The sequence below is a fragment of the Protobothrops mucrosquamatus genome, unplaced genomic scaffold, assembly GCF_001527695.2.
Source record: "Protobothrops mucrosquamatus isolate PMUCROS unplaced genomic scaffold, P.Mucros_1.0 scaffold45, whole genome shotgun sequence".
Taxonomy (NCBI): Eukaryota; Metazoa; Chordata; class Lepidosauria; order Squamata; family Viperidae; genus Protobothrops; species Protobothrops mucrosquamatus.
This window is the reverse complement of record NW_015386427.1, coordinates 5046147-5069085: the sequence shown is the minus strand read 5'-3', so window position 1 is coordinate 5069085 and position 22939 is coordinate 5046147. Positions and strand designations below refer to the sequence as shown.

The following is a 22939-nucleotide window of genomic DNA, read 5'->3' as shown; positions in this document are numbered from 1 at the left end:
ATGTGGGTTAGACAGCATCACCACCAGATGGATTCATAGGTGGCTGACCGGCTGTACTCAGCGTGTGGTTCTCAATGGAACTGCATCTACATGGAGGGAAGTGTGTAGTGGGGTGCCCCAAGGCCCAGTGCTCTTCAACATCTTCATCAATGATTTGAATTTGCAGATGACACAAGCTGGCAGGAATAACCAAAACTCCAGAAGATAGGATTAAGATACAGGAGGATCTTGATAGACTTGAACATTGGGCGCTATCTAACAAAATGAAATTCAGTGGTGAAAAAAGTAAGGTTCTACATTTAGGCAAGAAAAAACAAATGCACAGGTACATTATAGGTGGTACCTTGCTCAATAGTAGTAACTGTGAGAGGGATCTCGAAGTCCTCATGGACAATCAGTTAAATATGAGCCAGCACTGTGCTGCAGCTGCAAAAAAAGCCAACATAAAAAGCTAGGCTGCATTAACAGAGGGATAGAATCAAGATTACATGAAGTGTTAATACCACTTTATAACGCCTGGTAAGGCCACACTTCGAATACTGCATTCAGTTTGGTCACCACAATGTAAAAAAGATGTTGAGACAGAATACAGAGGAGAGCAACGAAGACGATGAGGGGTCTGGAGGCTACGATGAGGGGTCTGGAGGCTAAAACATATAAAAAACGGTTGCTGGAATTTGATATGTCTAGTTTAATGAAGAGAAGTACTAGGGGTGACATGATAGCGGTGTTCCAATATCTCAGGAGTTGCCACAAAGAAGAGGAAGTTCTCCAAAGCACCTAAGGGCAGGACAAGAAGCAATTGAGGGAAACTAATCAAGGAGAAAAGCAACCTAGAACTAAGGAGAAATTTCCTGACAATTACAACAATTAATCAGTGGAACAACCTGCCTCCAGAAGTTGTGAATGCTCCAACACTGGAAGTTTTTAAGAAGAGACTGGGCAGCCTTTGTCTGAAATGGTATAGGGTTTCCTGCCTGAGCAGGGGTTTGAACTAGATGACCTTAAACGGTTCTTCCAACTCTTATTATTATTATTATTATTATTATTATTATTATTATTATTATTATTATTATTATTATTATTATTATTATTATTATTATTATTATTAAAACATTGGATGCTGCTGGGTAATTATGCAATATGAAGGTCATCCTAAATTCATTAATAAAACAAAAAAAGAACAAAACAACAAACTAAAGAGAAGTGTGGTCGGTTAAGATTTTTGTTAGGACCACAGTATGCAAGAGAGTAGGTTTGTTTTTTCTTTCTAAGCATTGATCCCGGTGATAATTAAATTGTAATTCCCCAATTCAAAGGCAACAGGAAATTGTCACTTTACATAAAATAGGAATGAAATATTGAAAGTTGGCATACGAAAAGAAGGATAAAGGAGGAATGCTTGCATATAATATATTTTTCTGCCTTTGAAATTACAGAAATGAAGCAAGCAGAAGATTGTCCAATCCAGGCATATATAACATATATCACTCATTATAATTTTTTAAATGAAAAATATTCTTTATAGGTTGAAAACTCAAACAGGGAAATAGCAGGAGGAAAAGGAATTTCCCAAGTTCTTAACCACTTCCATTTTCTCGTAGGAATTATATCCTAAAATATTTTTTTGTGTGGAAAAATTATATATTTAATTTGAGTATCTAAGTAGCAAGAAGTCTGATATAATTGCGGCAGTCTTATGAATTAACTTATTTCTTAACTTCCATTCTTCAAAGAAGCAGTTAAAGGAAAGCAGTATAAATTATCTAGGTTAGCCTTGAGCTTCATTGACTATGTCTTTAAATTTGGAATATCATTAAGTCTGATATTATCAGGGATAAGCAAATCATGGCCAGGAATGAGGGAGGATGTGTTGCAATCCCAGAACCTCTGGAGTGTCCCAAGTTGCCTCATTTCTAATATATTTCTTATGCCATGCTAGCCTTGGTGAAGTTTGTTCCTTTTTTGAAAAGATAAATATTGAACTCTGATACCAGAGTTTATAACTCTGATACCAGAGTTTATATAACCAGAGTTTATATAAGATCTAAATTTTGTTGTACAGTATATTCTTCCCCTTCCCTGTTCTTTAAGAAAAACTTAGTGTGTTATGCTGGGCCATTGTGAGGGCATATATGGGAGGATGGCAATCCTACTAGTCCTCCTGGATCTACTAGTAGGATTGTTATCTAAATTAATCAAGTAGCCTTTAATGAAATATAGGTTTATTGCCAGTCTTCTATTTTAATTAATAATATTTTTTAAAGAAAACATTGTAAAGAACTGGTGATTTATTCATGGGAAAACATTATCTTCAGACCCAGAAAGATCCCTGCTGTTCTATTTCAGGAAAAGAGGCATTGAGACGAAGCAACGAGTTCCAACAGTTCTCCTTTATTGCAACACCAACAGAACAGATTTTAAAATGGTGTGGCCCCCTTTTATAGCCCCCCTGCACAATATCTTGCTGGCCAATCATTGCAAAGGCTGGGAGCAGCCTTTCTTGTCCCGGGCATCCACATGGTCTACCCGGGCCAATCGCTGCAGCCTGTGCCTGCTGGCCCAGAATACCTTGCTGGCCAATCATTGCAAAGGCTGGGAGCAGCCTTTCTTGTCCCGGGCATCCACATGGTCTGCCTGGGCCAATCGCTGCAGCTTGTGCCTGCTGGCCAAGGACATAACACCTGCATTTAGGATTTATCTGGAAGTAAAACATTGTTTTAGAGGGATATCTTCTTTTTGCTAAACTGTGATAATGAACAATCTGATAAAGGATTATTTTCTTTACTTCAGTGTGCATTGTGGAAGTAGTATAATTGTAGCTGTTTTTCCTGATAGACAAGTTTATGTTTGAGATAATATTTTGAATGCATTAACAAATGCATGGAATCCTGTTGAGAAAGAGATTATTTGCTTGGGGTTATCCAGTGCTTGAAAATGTTGATTCCTTTACCTTCTTTAAAATGAAAAAGAATGAGTTGAAATATATCCTGTAGAAAAATTAATTTGGTACTAATGTTGTAAAATTAAATTAGCAGCAGAGACTGAAAATAGGACTGAGAAACAAAGCAGAGTTGAAATAGTGAACAGATTTCTCAGTAGACTTTTCCTTTGTCACTGACCTTTGTGTCTTCCTATTTTCGCCCTTCCTAGAATTCCGAACCCTTTATTCATCTAGTAAGCAGCAATCAAATACTAAGGGATATTGGAGAAAGATAGAAATAAGTCTGAATATGTTAGGTGCTGAAAATGAGGGGGCCAGCACTAGAGCAATAAATCATCTGAAAGTCAGAGAATAGAATCTGGAAGCAGAGCCATTGTGAGGGGGGGAAAGGAGAGTAAAAAGAGTTGACCTCAATCGCACATGGTTGTGCTGCCATCTTGACATTTCTGACACCTCCTCCTCCAACACAGCTGCCTAGGAGGACAAATTCTGATTTATTGGTAAGATGCTTAATGAAGGGTACTGCCCGTTTGCCCATGTTGTAAGACAAAGGCAAGGGGCAGAGCTTAATGGATCAGAATACAATGTACAAAATAAGAATACAAGGCATTTCTGAATATATTCTTAAGAAAAAAGTTTGTTGGGCATTTAAAAATAGCTAGCTTTCTTGTAAATATCGTTTGCTGGATATTTTTAATTATTTCTAGTAGGTGATTCATCATGAATGTTAACATTCTGAAACTTTTGGACAAATCCTGAAGTCTAGTAATCATGATTTTTCTGCAGGCTTGGCCATTTCTTTTCAAAAAGGAAAAGGGAGTTGGAGGAGTTGTGCTTCACAACTGATATTGTTATGTGCCTTGCAAAAAGGGATAGAAATATAGTAATGACTTTAACAGAATGCGATTAGACATGGTGCCAACTACAAAGATTTTGAGCAAAATTTGTGACTTTACAGTTTTTAAATCATAATGCCTGCTTTTTTTTTAAAAAAAATGTGGATTTTATATTGTATGAGAATTACCACTTGTTAAATTCTTTAAATTATAATAAAAAATATTTATGAGCAGCTAATTCCTCTCTAAATAGTGGAAATGAAGAAATACAGTATATTGTACATCTTTAAATTATGCTGTTTGCATGATCATTGCAATAACTTTTTGTTCTACTTGGAATGATTTCCATTTAATTTTGGACTTACCTCATTTTTTTATGTTTAGAGAGTAATGAATATCATTGTGGCCTTGCTGCTTTCTGAGTTATTTTGATGCATTTTTTCTTTATATGCTTGAACATGTATTGCTTTAAAGAATAAATTCAATAATTTTTTTAGACTAACTTTTAATTTAACATAAACCTTGCAGGTTACAATCAACCTCTTAAGATGCAGCAAGGATACTAAAACAATTAACAGAGCATTTTCTAAAATAATCCTAATATGTAAACATCATAAACTTTAATATCATGAACCATATGCCAGAAATGAATTGTATAGAATTAGTGCTACTATAACCAAATAATTTGTGGATTTAAATAAAAAAGACCCTGTATAAGTTGTATTTGAGTTTCCAGAGGAAAGGCAGATAGTGACTCTAATGTAATAATAAATAATAAGAAATCATCTTTTGTTTCTACATATGTTAGGGTTGTAGTTTATGTCAATATTTCAAGGAAAGCCTAATGCAATAGTTAAAAAATTAAATAAAAATTTTGTTAACCAAATCTATTTAAAAATACCAAAGGTAATATAAGTACAATCAGCTGTTTTAGCGAAACAAAGATCAAAATTACATTGGCAAGACTGCTCTATCTCCACTAGTAAATTAGTCCACTAAACTACATAGAAACACAGGTGTATTGTATAAAAGAGTTGTCTTTAATTTTGCACAATGCCCCAAATAAAAAGTTCTGTAATAGTTAATATTAGGATGTGTGAAATAACATTTGATTGCCTGTTACTTTGCTTACTGTGAGCAATAGTATTTCATTAGCTTGATAACAGCATTTAAAAAGAAAAATAAGATAATATTGTAATTGTCTTTGCAAGAATTAGAAATTCTGTATATGATTACAACGGTAAAACAAGTACTTTTGAAAGCATTTTAATCAGAAACATAGTACTAAAAATGATTGCATAACCTCCATTAGCTTGACAACAATACCATGCTTTGTATAGCATGCCAAGTTCTATGGGCAAAGCTAAGTTTCTAGTTTTAAGGTCTTTTTTCCTCTGGGTTCTTCAGCTGTAAAATAGAACTGTACATTTCCACAAACTACTGTAGAGAGGATGCATGTTGTCCAGTGGTGAGATTTAAATATGTGAACAACCGGTTCTCTGTGTGGATGCCGCTTCCGGAAGCCCATTCTGGGCTTAGGCAACAAAAAATTAGCTACAGGTACAGTCGAAGTGGTGCAAACCGGTTGAATCCCACCACTGATGTTGTCCCCAAACACTTCTCTATGAGAAAAATAAGGCAAATATTTTGGCTCTGCTTGCTCTCTCGTGTGTTGCTTTGGTTGATGCAAATAAATATTGGTGGGAGACTTACTACCCATGAACTGTATTTTTAGACTACAGAATCGGACTAGGAATAACTAAATGAATAAACTGTTTTTATAAAAATTGAAAATAAAAAAAGGGGGAGTTAAAAATATTATTTTGTACAGATTGAAAATGCAGTGTGTGTTTTTTTGGCAGCATGATTCTATCAGAGTCAGAGATAAATTGAATAATTGAATTATCTGTAGAAATCTATATTAAAAATAAATAAATCTTCCAAAAATGTGTAAATCATATAACCACAATAATGCTAACTGTTTGGTCCTTAGAGTAGCAGTCACTAGCTAGCTTTATAAATACCAAACTTTACACAAGGGTTCAAATAATATATTTCTTTTCAAAGACAGTGTTCTGTGGCCCTATATAATCTGATAAATTGTACCATCGATTTAACTATAGTTCACTATAATACTGGGCTATAGTTAAATCAATGGCACAATTTATTAGACTATATATATGAAGTGTTTTTGGACTGAAGATTTATGTACATGAACTGTCCCCCTGCATAATTAATATTTATGTTCTGAGAATCATTAGATCAGGGATACAGCAATATTGTAAATTTTATTGTATTTTATTATGTATTTTCTGTGAAGTGTAGTACATAAAATATAATTTATAGAAACAAAACATAGTATTATTAAAATACCATTACAGCATTTAGAATCTACTAAAATGTAATATTCAAGAATTCAAAATATAACTAGATTTTAAAGATTCTGGAAGAATAAAAAAAATCTTTATCTGTTGTGTTGCCAAAATGATGGTGAATAAGAGACTCTAGAAATCACAATTCATAACCAGGAAACAAAAGCAGAGTGCCATTTTCTCAGTAGCCATTATTTCATTGCATCAGATCAGGACTAGATTTTTATAAAGAATTATAAGTTTGAGGTAATGTAATGTGAAGAGACCATTTTTCTGACCGGCTATTTCCAAATTATTTAAGGCATTGTAGTCTTAATGGTTAAAATCAGAACTTTGAATTGGACCAACATATATAATTACATGTAATGAGAACCAGTTTGATGTGATTACAAAGAAGGTATGAGATATCTTGTTGTGACTCTTATGGGATACCTCACAACTCATTTATTATGTTCCAGCAACTAAGCAATTAACATTACTTCTGATGATAAAAAATAAAGCATTTTTCTTATTCCTAAGCTTTCATGTTTAGTTTTTGCTTTGCCAAATTTTTGTACTACTTGTGCCAGCAAATATTCTCTTTCTTTTTGTTATAATGCCTATAATAAATTTTAGCTACTGATCTCTTACGTTTAATATTTTTCTCTCATTTAGATCAAAGTAGTTACTATATTTTGTTTTACACAGTTTGATTACTCAAAACATATTTTAAAAAATCAGCATTCTTTATTACTGACTCTTTATATTCTTTTGCATTTGTGTTAATGGCTGGTTTAGAACTTACAAGAACCTATAAATAAATTAATGGAAAATGAAGAAAAGGAGGAGGAACTTCATAATACCAAATCAGAAGATGATCAACAGAGTCAGTAAGTCTTACAGTATTCATCAGTTAAAGGAATATAATCCATTATTTTACAAGGACCTTCTGCATCATCACTGCAGATGAGAACAATTCAGATTTCTAATTATAAGTGCACTTGATACTTGTAATCTTTGTTTGTGTGAGCTGTCATTTTTTCTCTAAACTATTGTTTTACCCATACGAAGAGCTATCAAGGAAACCTATGGCCAGAACCTTATTTTTATGCCAGAGAGGCCATAATCCTGAATTCCAACAGACAGATTATAAAAGAAATAGATGCTTTTTTGAACATACTGTAATTTCTGTGTATCTTGCATGAGCAAGAATTCTTCTCTTCTTTTTCTAAAATGTAGCTGAATCAATATGAACTTAATGAAAGTCAGTGTTATTATCAGCACTTCCTCATTTTTTTAAAAAATATTTTGAATGCTTTTAAGACTTTGGTAGATTAATAAAAATACAGCACTGTCTAGATAAATATACATAGCAATAACTTAAATGATTGTCTGTCTGTCTTGTTTGTTTGTCTGTCTGTCTGTCTGTCTATTTATCCATCCATCCATCCATCCATCCATCCATCCATCCATCCATCCATCTATCTATCTATCTATCTATCTATCTAGTTTCCAGGCAATCTTTACAAACTGACCCATGCAGAGAACATTATTGTAGTCTAAATTTGAGGTAAAGAGAGCACAAGTGACTGTTGTGTAGGTTTGTGCCACTAGTCAAATCTGGGCAAAACTTCTCTTGGTCATACTTTCTACTACTATTCCAGTAAGAGTTGAGAATCCAAAATATTCAGTTTTTTTCTATGTTTAATCTGATCAAGAACTAAAGTTGATGTTCTTTTAGTTAGTTTTTGAACCAACCCTCCAACCTGCTAGGGTCAAGTGACATTTTATTTCTTCTCATCTGGATTATTTCAGTCTCCAGAAACATCCATCAGGTTTTCCAGTTGATTTTGAGTAGGGATTTAAAGCTGGGTATAATTAACATAAAGGTACCCCTTGACTTAAAACTTTTTGTTTAATGATGGTTCAGTTACAGCAGCTTTTGAAAAAGTGAGTTACAATCTGTATTCACACTTATGACCCTTATACTATCCAATCACAGGATTACATTTCAAGTGCTATTTGCAACCAGTTACAGTAAGTCATAATCTGTGACACCCATTGGGGTGTCACTTAACGTTTGCCATACAAATTGTCATAAAGTTAGGCCCAACTCGACTTAACGACCGCAACAATTTAACAGTGGAAATTCTGGTTGTAAGTCGAGTATTGTCTGTACTGATGATATTATGTTAAAGAATCTTATATAACTAGCTTCCTGTATATGTTAAACAAGTTGGATCTAACTCATAGCACCTCATATTAGAATGCCCTAGGCTCGCTCTCTCGTCTTCTAAGAATACCATAATTGGAAACGTATATTCAGAAAGGAATGGAACCACTGTAAAGTGATGCAGACAGTTTGAAAAGATACTATGTTCTACTGTATTAAAGAATGTTGGTAGATCCAGGAGGATTAGTACAATGGCCCAGACCCTGATTTCTGTCCACTCCCAGGTTTGCCCATATAAGCCAGGAGGAGTAGGAGATACACAGCTTATTTTACAAAGCAATCTGCCCACTTTCTCAGGATCAGTGGGTTCAATCTCTTTTCAGGTAACTTTACAAGGGGTCTTTCCTTAGAAGGATCTAGGATACTTTAAAAATTGCTGCCAGTGGCATTTTACAGCTTCAGTAAGAATAGAGAACTAATTTTGCTTCATAATTCTTACAACTATAGTGTGGGTTTGTAGTATCAGTATCAGCCTAGAATCAATACCTAAACATACATACTACCAGCCTCAACAGGAATGCCACTCTGTGTTTGAATGTAAAATACAAGAGAAATACTTCTAGTTTTTTCCACTCGCCCAATTGCTCAAAGATGAGCCTTACATCCAGCCATCTGTGGAACAGGACTCTCCTGATTAAAAAAACCACTATTCTATGCTTCCATTTTTGGATCCAGACTCATCCAGGCTTGAAAATCAGGTGGATGTATTTTATGTAGTTAGAACACCATATTGACTGGTTCATCCATGTTGCAATAATACAGGACTTAAATAGTTTAGCTGATGTAGAAATGAAGAAAAAAAATCAGAAAGAGATAGCATTCATCTTTTGTGGAAACAGTCAGAAAGTATGGGCAAATCTTATTGTCATCTATGTTTCAGATCAATGGAAATAAATTGTTAATACACCAGGAAAAAAGCTTTTAAAGCTGACGGTTGGATTTTATTTGATTTTTTTCCTAAAAATCTTGATGAAATTATTTGTTCCTAGAGAAATTATTTTTAAAAAACTTCCTTTAATCTGGACTCTTAAAGTATGTAATATTTAGTAGCTTCAGAAAGAATATATTACTGAGAAGTTTCTTTTAAGCTATCATTTTCATGTCCGTATTGAGTCATCTGTTGTGTGCCACTGATGCAGCTTAGGAATTCTCTAGCAAACACAAACACTTTAACTTGTATAAAAGCTAGTTTGAATGGCTGCTGTAAAGAAAGCTTCTAGCTTTTTCCCTAACATAGTCAGCAAAAGCACTTCTAGCAATTAAAAAGAACCTTAAAGAGAAGAGATAAATGATTTGACTGATGCCAGCTTCCTTTTCAGCCTCATGATTGCATGAATGAAGACATAAAAGTCTTCCTTTTCATTATTTTGATACAAATATATGATAATCTATATAGTAGCAGAAGCAGAATTGTTATACTTTCAGTCTTTCCTCCCTCTCTTAATCATGCTTGGTATTTTTCATTTTCTCCTAAAAACATCTGTAGTCCCACTGTCTGTACACAAAAGATCTGTCCTCAGTGTTTGACTCATGGGTCCAAAAAAGATGATATCATGACCATAGACACGTTAATTGTAGTGAACCTTGCTAAGTCATCAGTTATCATGTAACCAATAATTTGCTTATTCAGTTGCCTCACACAAGGTCAGAAAGGAGTTCCTTTTTTATTTAATCAGAAAAGGGAATAATTTTACATAGTGGCAAATATCTGTAGCTCGGTTGTAGAATGAGGGTTCTCAAAGCCTGAGGGTTGGTTTCCAATTACCAGGCTAGGTAACATCTTCAGCAGTGTTTAGTGGAAGTATGTGTCAGTGTTGTACTTATATAAGGGCTTCAGGTGTTGGAGTATCAAGTGAGGGTCTTGTGATGGACCAAGTCTGAGTCATCAGAGGGAGGCTTGTGATGGGGAGGTACTTCAGGTCAGGGTCATTGGAGGGTGTGAATTAGTGGGTCAGGAGTGAGTCATCAGTGGAGGCTGGTAATGGGTCTTGTGATGGGGAGATTATATTAGGTCAGGGTCATTGGAGCAATACTAAAATCATCAGCCATGCTACCACCCACCATACTCAAGAATTCATCAAAGCCTGGCACTCCACAAGCAATTTCATCAACAGACATATTGATCTACAACCAGCCTATGAACCCCTCAGAATCCAAATCAATCGAACAGCCATCTAGAGATAGCACCAATCCTCGAGCCCCTCCCCCACAGCAGTTCACCTTCCAATGGCCTGATCTAATATAATCTCCCCATCCCAAGACCCATTACCATTCTCCCACTGATGACTCACTCCTGACCCACTAATTCACACCCTCCAATGACCCTTACCTGAAGTACCTCCCCATCACAAGCTGTCTCTGATGACTCACACCTGGCCCATCACAAGACCCTCACTCGATACCCCCCACACCTGAAGTATAACACTGACACAGACATCCACTAAACAGTGCTGAAGATGTTACCTAGCCTGCTAACGAAACGTTTGGAAACCAATTCTCAAGCTCACAGAGCAAACCTTCACCCTCATAATTTTCCATACTTTTAGGTTCGTCATAAACATAAAAATATGTGTAATTATAGAATATTTATACAAAAGCCTTTAAAAATGCTGAGAATCCCTCAAAAATCATACCTCCTCTATTCACAAGGACCAGTCATCCTTGTGCATTTTTACTATCTGAAATACAAGTATATAGTAGGACAATGTTCCTCCATTTTGCCAATTTGATGATGGGTGGACTTCAACTCCCAGAATTCCCCAGCCAACATGGAGAATTCTGAGAGTTGAAGTGCACAAGTCTTAAAATTGCTATGGTTGAGAAACACTGTACTAGGAAGTGCATAGGATTGAGTCTTAATTTCAACAAAATAAAGGCAATGATAACAACTACAGATGGACATGAAAAGTTTAAAATCAACAAAGAGGCAATTAAATTAGTTTGATAATTTATCTTCTTTGGATAAAAAATTATTCAAGATGGCAATTCTGCACCTAAAATCAAAAGCAGGATACCTTAGAAGATCTGGGAAAACAGAGATATTGATATAAATACAAAAAGCAGACTAATTAGAGCAATAGTCTTACCTATAATGATATATGGGTTTGAGAAATGGACACTAACAAAGGCTAATTGAAGAATAATTGTCACCTTTGAACTGTGGTGCTGACAGAAAGTATTGCGTATTGCATGGACAACCAGGGCAACCAACAGAGATGTGCTAAATTGTATAAAACCAGAAATATCACTAGAAGCTAAAAATCAGAAGATTACATCTGATGTATTTTGGCCATGTAATGCATGCAAATTCATTGGGGAAATAAATGATGCTAGGAATGTTTAGTGGATCAAGAAGACGGGGCATACACATACACACACACATGTATATGTGTGTGTGTGTGTGTGTGTGTGTATGTATGTATGTATGTATGTATGTATGTATGTATAAAGAAATAAGCTCTTTTTCGCTCCTTTCAATTTAAGGTTGATATCTTTAGATGATGAAAGCAACACCAAGGAAACAGCCAACTCAGGTATTCTTTTATATTATGTTTTTCAAATACCAAGCATGCTCCAGATTCCCAGTTGTCTTAATTAAAGCTGTGAACATTTTGTTCTAACAGGCTACTTTAGAGTATTAATACCATGCGTCATTTCAGGATATTCATCCCAACTCTGAAATATTTAAAGTACAAGCAACCCATTTAAGAGAAGAGATTTGCAATTGATTTAAGTTTTTATTTAACCAATTATGAATTCTCATAAAATAAATATTGTAGCATTTCACCTTAGTGCTTCAAGAGATGGACAGCATTGTGCCTGGCTACTATTACTGCAATAAAAAAGAAATGGTGATCTCAGCTAGAGCACTCTGCTGTGTGTTTGCAAATGAATCAGATATCTCCTATATGCTGTTTCTCAATGAATGATAACGTACATGTAGTTTGTGATCTGGACTTGGTTGAGAATTTGTTCTATGTAAGTCTGAGAGCAAGAATACTTAAATTAATCTGGACATTTTAATTAAACTATGTATACTTCCTATTTATATTTCCATACTGTACTGACTTTTTATAAAAATTACCTGAGTAATGTGCAGTAATCAAAAATATAATCCAACCACAGCTACATAATAGAATATTAATAGCAATATTAAAATAGTTGTACATTTTTAGACTAAGACTGTGTTAAAATTGACAAAATGAATTAATAAAAAAAACAAAACAATTGGTATACCACTTCAACACTGGAACAAAACCAATCCATTCCATATACTAGTCTGCATTGATCTATACAGTTTGAAGTTTCTGGTTGCTTTTTAGGAGTTGTCCTGCAGAGAATACCATACAAAGTGGAAGCCAGAGTATTCCTAAAATGATTTTGTAATAGCCCCTACTCTTAATTTGAATAGAAATCTCTCAGAGAGAAATCAGAGTTCTATTGCAGAGAGAGCAAAACTCGAAAGACCTTGATATCTTTAAATATAATTTTAAGACTAAAATGTGATTTTATCCATAGATAGCAAAAGAAAGAGTCTAGCCCTTATTTTTGCAACAGCATAGTGTTGCAGCTTGTGTTAGGGTTTAACATGGAGGATGTTGGATCTCCCAGCTAAATATTGATGTTTGTAAACTATTAATCATCTGTAAATTACTACAGTATACATAGTGTGGTAAGTAGAAATGATTCAGTGTCCTTTTTGGATGTAGCATGGATCTTTTTTAAAATGGAATATATTATTTTGAAATCCCTTAAGTTGTGTAAGTTGGCTATTTTAAAGCTCAGTATGCTTTCACTGATTACCTTGAATTGAGCTAGATTTATAAAAAAAAATATTCTGATTAATAAAACCCTTTTTACTGATTAATACTTTCTTCAGGGCTATTTCAAGCTAAATAAAAAGTTCCAGTAATAAAATGATCAGATAAAAAAAATCTATGAAGCACTGGCTATCTTCAGTATTGTTCGTTTTTTTGCTGGATTTGATTTCACCTAGAAAATATTTTGGTTACAGCAGAAGATGCTAATGACATGCTGAGTACTTTTGGAGAAAACTTCAACCACAGAGAAAATTCAGGTATTTTTTTTAGAAATGCACTGCAACTATATAAATATTTCAGAAGTAAGTTTCACTGAGTTCAGTGGAACCTGTTCCCAAATAATTTTCAATAGGTTTATTCTAAGTATAAAATTTACAGAAGAATCTGTATATCAGTTGTTTCCTCAAATTTTCTCTTTTTTAGAAGCTATGGATCACTTATTAGAGTTGAAGCATGGAGAAAATGGTATGTAAATCTTTTATTTGCTACAGCATTTTTATATAGATGCTAGCTGTTTTTCAGTATACCTATTGACTTCAAATGCTTAAGTATTACAAACGAAAATTCACTTGTTACTCTGATATCAAACTTCATTGTATGTATTAGATATTCTCCCATTGGATTTCCAGCTAGGCATGTTTTGTGGGCCACATTATGCAGTTTGTAGAAAGCTTTTTTTAATTCACCCTTATCTTGGCAAGTGTTGAAATGGCTTGCTTTCAGAAGTTGTGGGTGCTTCATAACTGGAGGCTTTTAAGAAGGGACTGGACACCCATTTGTCTGAAATAGAATAGGGTCTCCTGCTTGAACAGGGGGTTGGACTACAAGACTTCCAAGATCCGTTCCAACTCTTATTATTCTGTATTCTGTATTATTCTGCAGTATTGATTAGTAGAATCTAAAGCTTGTTTATACATACTGTGAGCTTTGCTGTAACTTAACATTTTCTGTATTGCAATATGTTGGGCTGTAGTAAGCCACTAGCCACACCTGCGTCTTTTGAAAAAGAGGTGAGGTACTTTAAAATTTAAAATACCTAATTCATTCCTAGTTTAATAGAAGAGAATGAAAGTTCCAGCTGCCATTGTAATACAGTTGGAACTTCACAACTCCTATATTTTGTTAGTGCATTTCACAAATGTTACTGACCATTATTGACCAATGTGAAACTGTAAAAAGAACTAGAAATGTATCCTAAAAATTCAGATTTGTAGTTTTATGTATTTTTCCCAAGTTTAAGTTGTTTTTTATGCTTTATTATAGATTATATGTGACTATTTTCCTATATGTTCCTGCCTCGTTTTTAAAAAGTCAGATCTGTGTCTTACATTTCCTTTTTAATTTCCCAAATTGTTTTAGTCTGTGTTACTGAACTCTGATAAAGAAAAATCAGAAAGCATATATTTTTATAATAAAACCTTCTTTACTGTATTAAGCTCTTGTTTTTCAAGCAGTTATTCATATTGCCCAACTCATTGCAATGTTTATATTTCCTGCTTTCATGTGTGAAGAATATAAATGCATAGTTGACCGCCTAGCAGTATAAAAATTATGTTGAAGAAAGTTATATTTATTCTGAATAGTTGCTTAATTTGAGATATAGGTAGTCTTCAGGTTACAACCACCATTTAGCAACTGTTCAAAATAACAGGAGCATTGAAGAGAGGGACTTAAAATTGGTTCTGGAAGTTGCAACTGTCATAATGTTCCAATGGTTACATGATTGTGATTGGGTACTAGGTAACCACCTCATGCTTACAACTGTTGAGTCCTAGGGTCATGTGATCACCATTTGTGACTTTCTCTGCTGGTTTCCCACAAAGTCATTGGGGAAGGTGGCAGAAGGTTGCAAGTCACTCTGGTAAGTCTTTCCAGCTCCTGCCACTTTTTCTCAAGAGGAACTGCTGGGTGGCATGATGAATATGGACCCAGAGAGGAGGATAGCTGCTCACCTGGATGCACTAGTGCCAGGCGGTAGTATGTGCCACCCCCCGCCTAGCTGCATTCATGCCAGGCCATAATACTTATACATCTACCATCCGATATCATACTTCCACATTCATGCTGCACTACAGCACCTGCCCATCCCCATATACACTGTGGCATTCATTTGCACAGCACTGCACCACCCACTCCCCTGCATGGCTGCACTTGTGCTGCAGCATCCACAGCACTTTTGTGCCATTTACCCAAACTAAACTAGACAACATGGTGTTCCACTTTACTTTTCATTTCAAAATTATTATGTTGCTTCACAAAGCAGCTTTGAAGGAAGCCTTTTAAAAAAAATATTCATCAAATTGATTGCTTTAAGCAGCCTTATAATTTACTAGTTAATTCATCTTCTGATTATTTAACAATTCAGATTTAGTTCTTTTATTTTCTCTATTTAAATCTTCAAGGTTGTCTGCATTAATACGTGTGTGTGTGCGTGTGCGTGCATGCACACTCACACATGCGCTCCTGGCAACTGCCAAGACAAGTCCATGCATTTTTCTTGATAAGATTTCAAAAGTGACTTGCTCCTGCCTGCTTCCTACAGCCTAGGGCAGGGGTAGGCAACCTTGGCTCTTTTATGACACATGGACTTCAACTCCCAGAATTCCTGAGTCAGCATAGCATAGCTGACTCAGGAATTCTGGGAGTTGAAGTCCATGAGTCATAAAAGAGCCGAGGTTGCCTACCCCTGGCCTAGGGAGAATGACTGGCCCAAGGTTACATAGTTAGCTTCAAGCCTAAGATGGGACTAGAATTCATGTTCCCTCGGTTTATAGCTTTGGTCTCTTATCACTACACCAAACTAGCTGGCTTAATACGGCCATGCTCTTAAATACCATTGTTCAAATAATGTCATCTTATGGCACCCAGAAAGTAGGTCTTCTCTGTTGCTGCATCTGTCCTCTGAAACAGCATTTTCCCAGAGATTTAAATGGCACCTATTGTGCCTTTTGTTCAGCAAAGTAAAAACGTGTCTTCCCCTACCCCAAGGCCTTTGGCTCTGGCGGATGATGAGCTTTTCATAAGATTTTCTCTGCTGCATTGGATAGTTATCTCCTTCAAATACCTTTTTCTTTTTTCTGCTTCTTTTTAAGTTGTTTTTACTGTTAAAGACAGTCATCTTGGAATTAAGTAGCCTTATAAATAAATTAAATACATTTTAAACGTTTCCTAAGATGGTTATCATCTATATTTGTAAGATTAACTTCTTCAATCCCCAGTCATTGTAATTGTGAGTCATGCTAAATTTGTAATAAATGAATTGAAGTCCACTACTAACGGAAGGCAAGTTTGCCATTGCTTTCTTCTGAATTTTAATTACATTTCTCAATGTATCATGTAGTCCTTGCACTTCCAGATGGTGTCCCAACTCAAGAATTAAATAAAAAAATTAAACCAACTCTGCTTAGTATTTTGAAAGAAGAATATTAAGAAAATGACAGATTAGCAATAAGATTCAATGACTCATTAAGTAGCACTAATAATATTTTTTCCATGAAAAAAATCATTTAGATCTCAATATATTTATTATTTAATAAATGTCTACTTCTGACCGGTTATATTATTGTTACTAGTGGAAAGATTATAATTTCTATGTGAATATCTTTGATCTATATTTGTCTCTTATGCTCAAGCATACATAAAATAGCTCTGGTGCATTTAGGCATGAGAACAACAAGCCTTCCACAATAAGTTGATTTTATGCTCAGTAAGAGTAATGTCACTAGAAAGTAAATTCTTCTTTGCTAGATAAACCCTCATGGGCCTTTTATTTATTAAGCTTATTAAATTATATCTCCTTTTACAAGAAGAATGAAAACCACTGCAGAAAAACAAATTTCATATTTTAGATTATTAGTGAAAATACTTATTTGGTGAAATTGTGGAGGTACTTTTAAAAAGTAGGAAGTGTACTACAGTAGTTAGAACATGCTTTCTCGCATAAACTAAGTTAATTAAGGTTAATTTGAAAGATGAGAGATCAGAAATTTTCAGATTATAGAATGATTCCAAAATATAAAATTGGAGAACTGTGTTAAGAAGATTGTTTAGCTCAAATGTTTATTTAAATTTAAATAATTATGCACACTTTAATCATGGCTTATATTGGAAAGTGTATGTACCAGATGGAACTGTCCATATAGCCTAGGGTTGTCTATTTTAATTGATGATAACTCTATAGGGTTTCAGGCAGGAGTTTTTCTCATTCCTACCTGACAGTTTTATGTGTGCTCTGCTTTTGAGTTCATTCCCTTTGGATAGATCGGGGTGGCTATTCCTTACATTTGTTCTTATGTTAATTAATCTATCAATTTGTATGTTACTATTCTTTTAGCAGTATCAAAGGACCAGCTTGTGAACTCCCTAGAATCTGAACTTACTGATAAGAATGACATGGTATTATTGAATGAGATTCTCAATGCATCTTCTTTGGATGATGGCGAATTCAGCAGGGAATGGGTAGCTGTCTTTGGAGAGGTTACCCTTGCTGACACAGGGGCAAACTCTTCTGTGGGAGAAATGGAGACCAATCAGTCACAATCATCAGGCTTCCTTCCTTCTCAGCTTTTAGACCAAAACATGAATAATTTGCAACGTTCTCTTCAAGGTAGGCCTGTTTTCATTCCTGACATTATAATCCCAGATTAGTCATTTGTCTGGTGACATTATTGTTTCTGTCATTATTTTGGCCAAAGGTAACACAGGAATGAGTGTAGGTATTCAGTGCCTACTATAACATGTAGCAGTGTTCTTTGATTGAGAAGACTGTAAGGAAACAATTTCTAAATAATCCACATCCACTTTAAATAATCGTAGTTTGCTATCTTATGTGAATTTAACAAATGTACTTTAAACTACGATTTATCAAGCAATATAGATTCACTGTACTTTCTTGGGCAATATGCAATTGATACTACAACTCAGGCAATGGGAATAGGAAATTGCAGATGGTCAGAACCATCAGTGGATTATTTCTTGACCAGTGAAGACTTGGTTGGGATGTTGATGGAGTTGGCATGGGGCAATTGGTGAATAAATGTGAGTTTTACCATGGCCTCAGTGATGTTTATTATTTCAAATGATCTTTTATTGTATTGTGCTTTAATTTTGTTTGCTGCCCCGAATTCCTTCTGGAAGATGAATGCCTGCATAGGTTTATTCGATAAATAAATGCCAAGGGAAGAAATATTAGGAAAAATTTTGCTTACAAAACTTAAAACTATTGTTTTGCATTTTACCTGAATGTGATTACATGCATACATATCCTGAGAAGTTTGCAAATATAATTTCTAGGAAGTGGTGATTCCAATCCTTATATTATTCTAACTTTATTTATAGATTTTTTTGTTAAAAACACGATCATTTTTGCTCTCATTGAATATTGATTAATTATTGTCATATTTAAAAGACATGTATCTCCAGGACAAGATTTAAAAGAAAACATGCTTTATTAAATCACCATTCTTGTTGTTTAAATTCTCCCTGTGCAGTGGGACATCTTCTGTGCTGCCAATATTTTATGTTAATTTCTCTGCTGTTTCTTGGGCAGATGGTGCTGTGGGAGGGAGGCGTAAAGGGTGAAAGGAAAAATTGTCTCATTATTTTTAGAATGAAGGGATGACATGTGGTGAAGGGTACTTAATTCCTCCAGGGTGTTAATGTGGGTTGGGTTGGTTGTCATTTGTTGATGGGAAAATTATTCCTCTGACTTTGCTCAGGTAGAAGAAATAATATCATTTGGAGTAGCAATAAAAAGACTGTTTTTAAAAGGACTGGCACATCTAAAATGTGAATATGTCATTAGAATTTCAGTGGTATTGTTCCAAGTTCTTTAGCTTAATAAGTCTGAATAGAAAAATAACTGCTTTCTCAATACTGGGAAAATGCTAAAGACCAGATTGTTTTAGGTGGTGTGATTTACCTTGATCCAGGATAAGAGTTGCCTTGTGGTGAGGTGGGCAGCAAACAAATTTAATAAATAAATAAGTGTAGCAAAGAAACCAAAAGTTTCTAGACATAAAAAGAAATGTGCATAGCAGTGGTGGCGAACCTATGGCATGCATGCCAGAGGCGGCACTCGGAGCCCTCTCTATGGGCACATGTGCCGTTGCCCCAACCTTGCCTCCCCACGTGACTCCCTCCTCACTAGCAGCCCCCCTAGAGGAGAGTTGCCCCGAGCATGGCCCACGCAGAGCAGAGCAGAGCAGCCAAGAACATGGCAGTCAGTCAGCAAGGCCAGATTCTGCCATCACGCCCCATCACGCACAGTTGATGCTGTGGGGCGCGGGCAGAGGGTGTGGCCACCATGGCGCTGCTGGGCTGCCTGGGCAATCTGTGGCAGGCCCTGGAGGCGGTGAGTGGCCCTGTGGGCAGGCAGGGTGGGGGCGGAGCGGGGGTGGAGTGGGGGTGGGGCGTTTTTGGGCACTCGGTTTCTAAAAAGTTCACCATCACTGTTGTATAGCATTTCTCACAGTAGTGACTGTGTTACATTAAACAGCAATTAAATGACGGAAGGTAAAAATTAAAATTAAAAACTGAGGGATGGAGACATGTATTTTTTCCTATCACCTGTTCAACAGAGACTTTTGGAAGAAGAACCATTTCAATTCCCATTATTTTTCAGGCAGTATGATCAGTGCTGAATACTCTTGGAGGTAAACTATATATTTGGCTGTAGTGATGGAATAAATAAAACCTTTTATATGGTTGCTGAAAAAATCGCTATAAATATGTGGCTTTCTGTTTGTGTGTGCACATGTACAAACATAAACACACTGTACAGGTAGTCTTTGACTTACAACTCTTTGTTTAGTGATCCATTCAAAGTTACAGATTTGTAAGGGAGCAAATTTGGGAACCACAGAGAAGCTGTAAGACTGCCTTAGCTTGGAAGACTTTGCAGCTGCAGGAGCATAATGGACTCCTTTTGAATGGTAAAATCTGACCCTGACTGTAGAGGTACATTGTGTGAAACCTGTCCAGTAAGAAAAATGAGTATACCAGGATAAGGAGGTATAAAATTGTACTCCAAAAAATTCACAGGTGTGCACCTGTTTGAATGGTCCCATTTGTCTGTTTTATGTGATTTTATGATAGTGTCAGGCAAAAAACTAAGACTTTGGGTTTCTGATATTTTATTCATAGTTTTTGTTCCCTGCAGACTAAAGCTAATGCCTTAAGTACTTTTCTCATTTCCATCTGTGAGGTAGACATAATAATAACATCAACATACAAACAGATTGGGTAGATGATGGCCTGAAACAGTTAGCATTTGAATTATTGGATTTAGATATACATTGAAAAGAAATGGGGCAACTGTTTGGAGTTACATACTGTATAAATACAGTGTTTGGCCTCTTTACCAATATAGATCAAGGACCTATCCAGTCGACTCTCATTACAAAAATAGTCTCCAAGATCTTTTGAAGGAAAGAGCTAGATAGAGTCAAAGAGAATAGTATAGTAAGGATCCCAACATTATTTAATAGGAAAATGGAACTTGCCAAATATTATACTTAACCAAAGGCATACTTCATAGTTAATGAAAATTGCCATTTTAGAAGCAAATATTCTTAAATAAAAACAAATATAAAGTTATTAGATCAATCAATTCATAATCCAATTAAACATGTTATTACAATTGCTCTGTTTCAGCAGCTTGTGTGTAAACAATTCAACTGTATTATTGAACAGAGGGAGGCAAACTTTTCAAGTGGATTACACTTTCTGTTTCCCTCAGAAATGAAGAGTAGGTGTGGACATTTTGACATCGTAAAAGAAAGCAGAGCTTTTTTTCTCTTTTTTATGATTTTGTACTGAGGATTTTAAAAAAACCAAACCAAAAATATGTAACTTGCTCTTGAGTAATTTCTGAGATAATAAAACAGGGCTGGCAGGTTGGAGAAAGCAGGACTGAAAATTGCCCAGTTGTATTATAGGTAAAACATTTCTTCAGAAATAATTTATTTTTCTTGCTTTGTAACACCAAACATTTTATCACAGGTTTTATTTAAACAAAGCACAAACAGTTATATATTATTGCAATAAAGATATTTTACAATAAATTAAAATATCCACAATAGAAATTCCATAGTGTTTCTTAAAACCTGCTGTACTCATAGAAATACTAAATTTGTTATAAATTTACCTTCTGGGAAGTCCTGCTTTGATTCTAAAATCTTTTCCTTAACTCCAGTATTTTTACTGATGGGTTACTAAATTTCCATATATTTCAAGTTAGCAATTAAACTTTTTCAACTTGCCTTAAAATTGAATATATTAAATCAGTTTTCACACAGTCAATCTAGTCCCTAGTAGAAAGAATAATTGTTTATTTTTTATGTAATGTGTCCATTAATCAAAAAGTGACAATAGCCTCCTTTTTCATGGAGTGGCATATTGTGACCTATGTTCATATTTTCCAATGCTCTGAAATCCCTGAACACCTTGGTAGAATTATGGGTTGGTGCCTATTCCTCAGTCCTTTTGTGTTTGGTATGCTATTTATCTTTGTCTCTTAAAAGTTCAGTTTGCAGCACAATCATTGCTATTTCCTATAAATAATATAATTATCTTGTGGTGAAAAAACAGTTAATATTCCATCATTCAAGATAGATACTGTAGATTGAAAAAACAAAATATCAGTGAAAGAGTAAGCTGTATCTGTTATTCAGAGATAGCATCCTTTCTCTCAGATGGAACTTGATGTAACAGCTTGCTTTTTTACATCAAAATTGCTTATTGGGAGGAACTTGGGTCACTATATCATGGCTAATCCCAATCTTCCTTAAATAATTGAGGAAGTATTAAAAATGCACACAACATTCCATTTGCATGAGTGAAATGCTCACTGTGTTAACTATTATTTCTTCTAATATATTTCATTGGTAGAGAACAATAGCATTTTTGCTACAATTCTGCAAATTGAAGAATTAATCTATAAAGCTAATAAAGCATTCTACTTTAATCCAGTCTAGCTAAACACCAGACTAGAAACCTAGCTCAGCTTGCTATTTAGTTTATTTCACACCTGAAGCTGAGAGTAATTTACATTTTTGTAAAATTAAAATACTCTTAAAATCAGTTTGCTTACAACCTCATCTGACATAGTTGTGAAGTGAATGACAAAGTTGTTAAGCAAATCTGGATTACCCCATTGATTTCATTTGTTGGAAGCCCGTTAAGAAAGTTGCAAATGGCAATCATATGAGCCCAAGATACATCAACAGTCAGAAATACTTGCCAAGTGCCTGAATTTGGATCATGTGACCATGGGGATGTTGTGACAGTCATAAGTGCAAGGACCAATTGTAAGTCACTTTTTTCAGTACCATTGTAACTTTGAATGGTCACTGAATGGTGATAAGTTAGGATTACCTGTAAGATAAAGCTTTCTCTATCTAGTCGTGTCTGACTCCAGGCCACAATGCTCATCTCCCTTTCTTGGCTGAGGGAGCCAGCATTGTCCAAAAACATTTTATGTGGTCATGTGGGCAAAAGCACACGGAATGCTGTTACCTTCCACAGAAGTGGTACCTTTTAATCTAGATTAGATTTATTAGATTTTATTAAATTTATACCCCGCCCTTCTCCCGGAGGACTCAGGGCGGCTTACAGCCAGTTTAAAACAATGATATAATACAATACAAACTTTAAAAAAGATTAAAAATAACTATTTAAATTTGGCCGCTTCTACTAAAAATTTAATTTAAAACCCCTTTAAAATACCCCTAGGCCAGTCCTGCCTGCTGAAATAA

At 35.1% G+C, this 22939-nt stretch overlaps 1 protein-coding gene across 1 annotated transcript in view; it reads left to right on the top strand.

Annotated features, from left to right (window-relative positions):
• The window catches only part of ICA1 (islet cell autoantigen 1), a 59987-nt gene that overhangs the window by 34468 nt on the left and 2580 nt on the right, over nucleotides 1-22939 (top strand). Inside the window, exons 8-12 of the mRNA XM_015811597.1 lie at nucleotides 6930-7021; nucleotides 11848-11897; nucleotides 13379-13441; nucleotides 13608-13649; nucleotides 17518-17790. Of these exons, the coding sequence (XP_015667083.1) occupies nucleotides 6930-7021; nucleotides 11848-11897; nucleotides 13379-13441; nucleotides 13608-13649; nucleotides 17518-17790 (520 nt within the window). The remainder of the gene's footprint in view (nucleotides 1-6929; nucleotides 7022-11847; nucleotides 11898-13378; nucleotides 13442-13607; nucleotides 13650-17517; nucleotides 17791-22939) is intronic.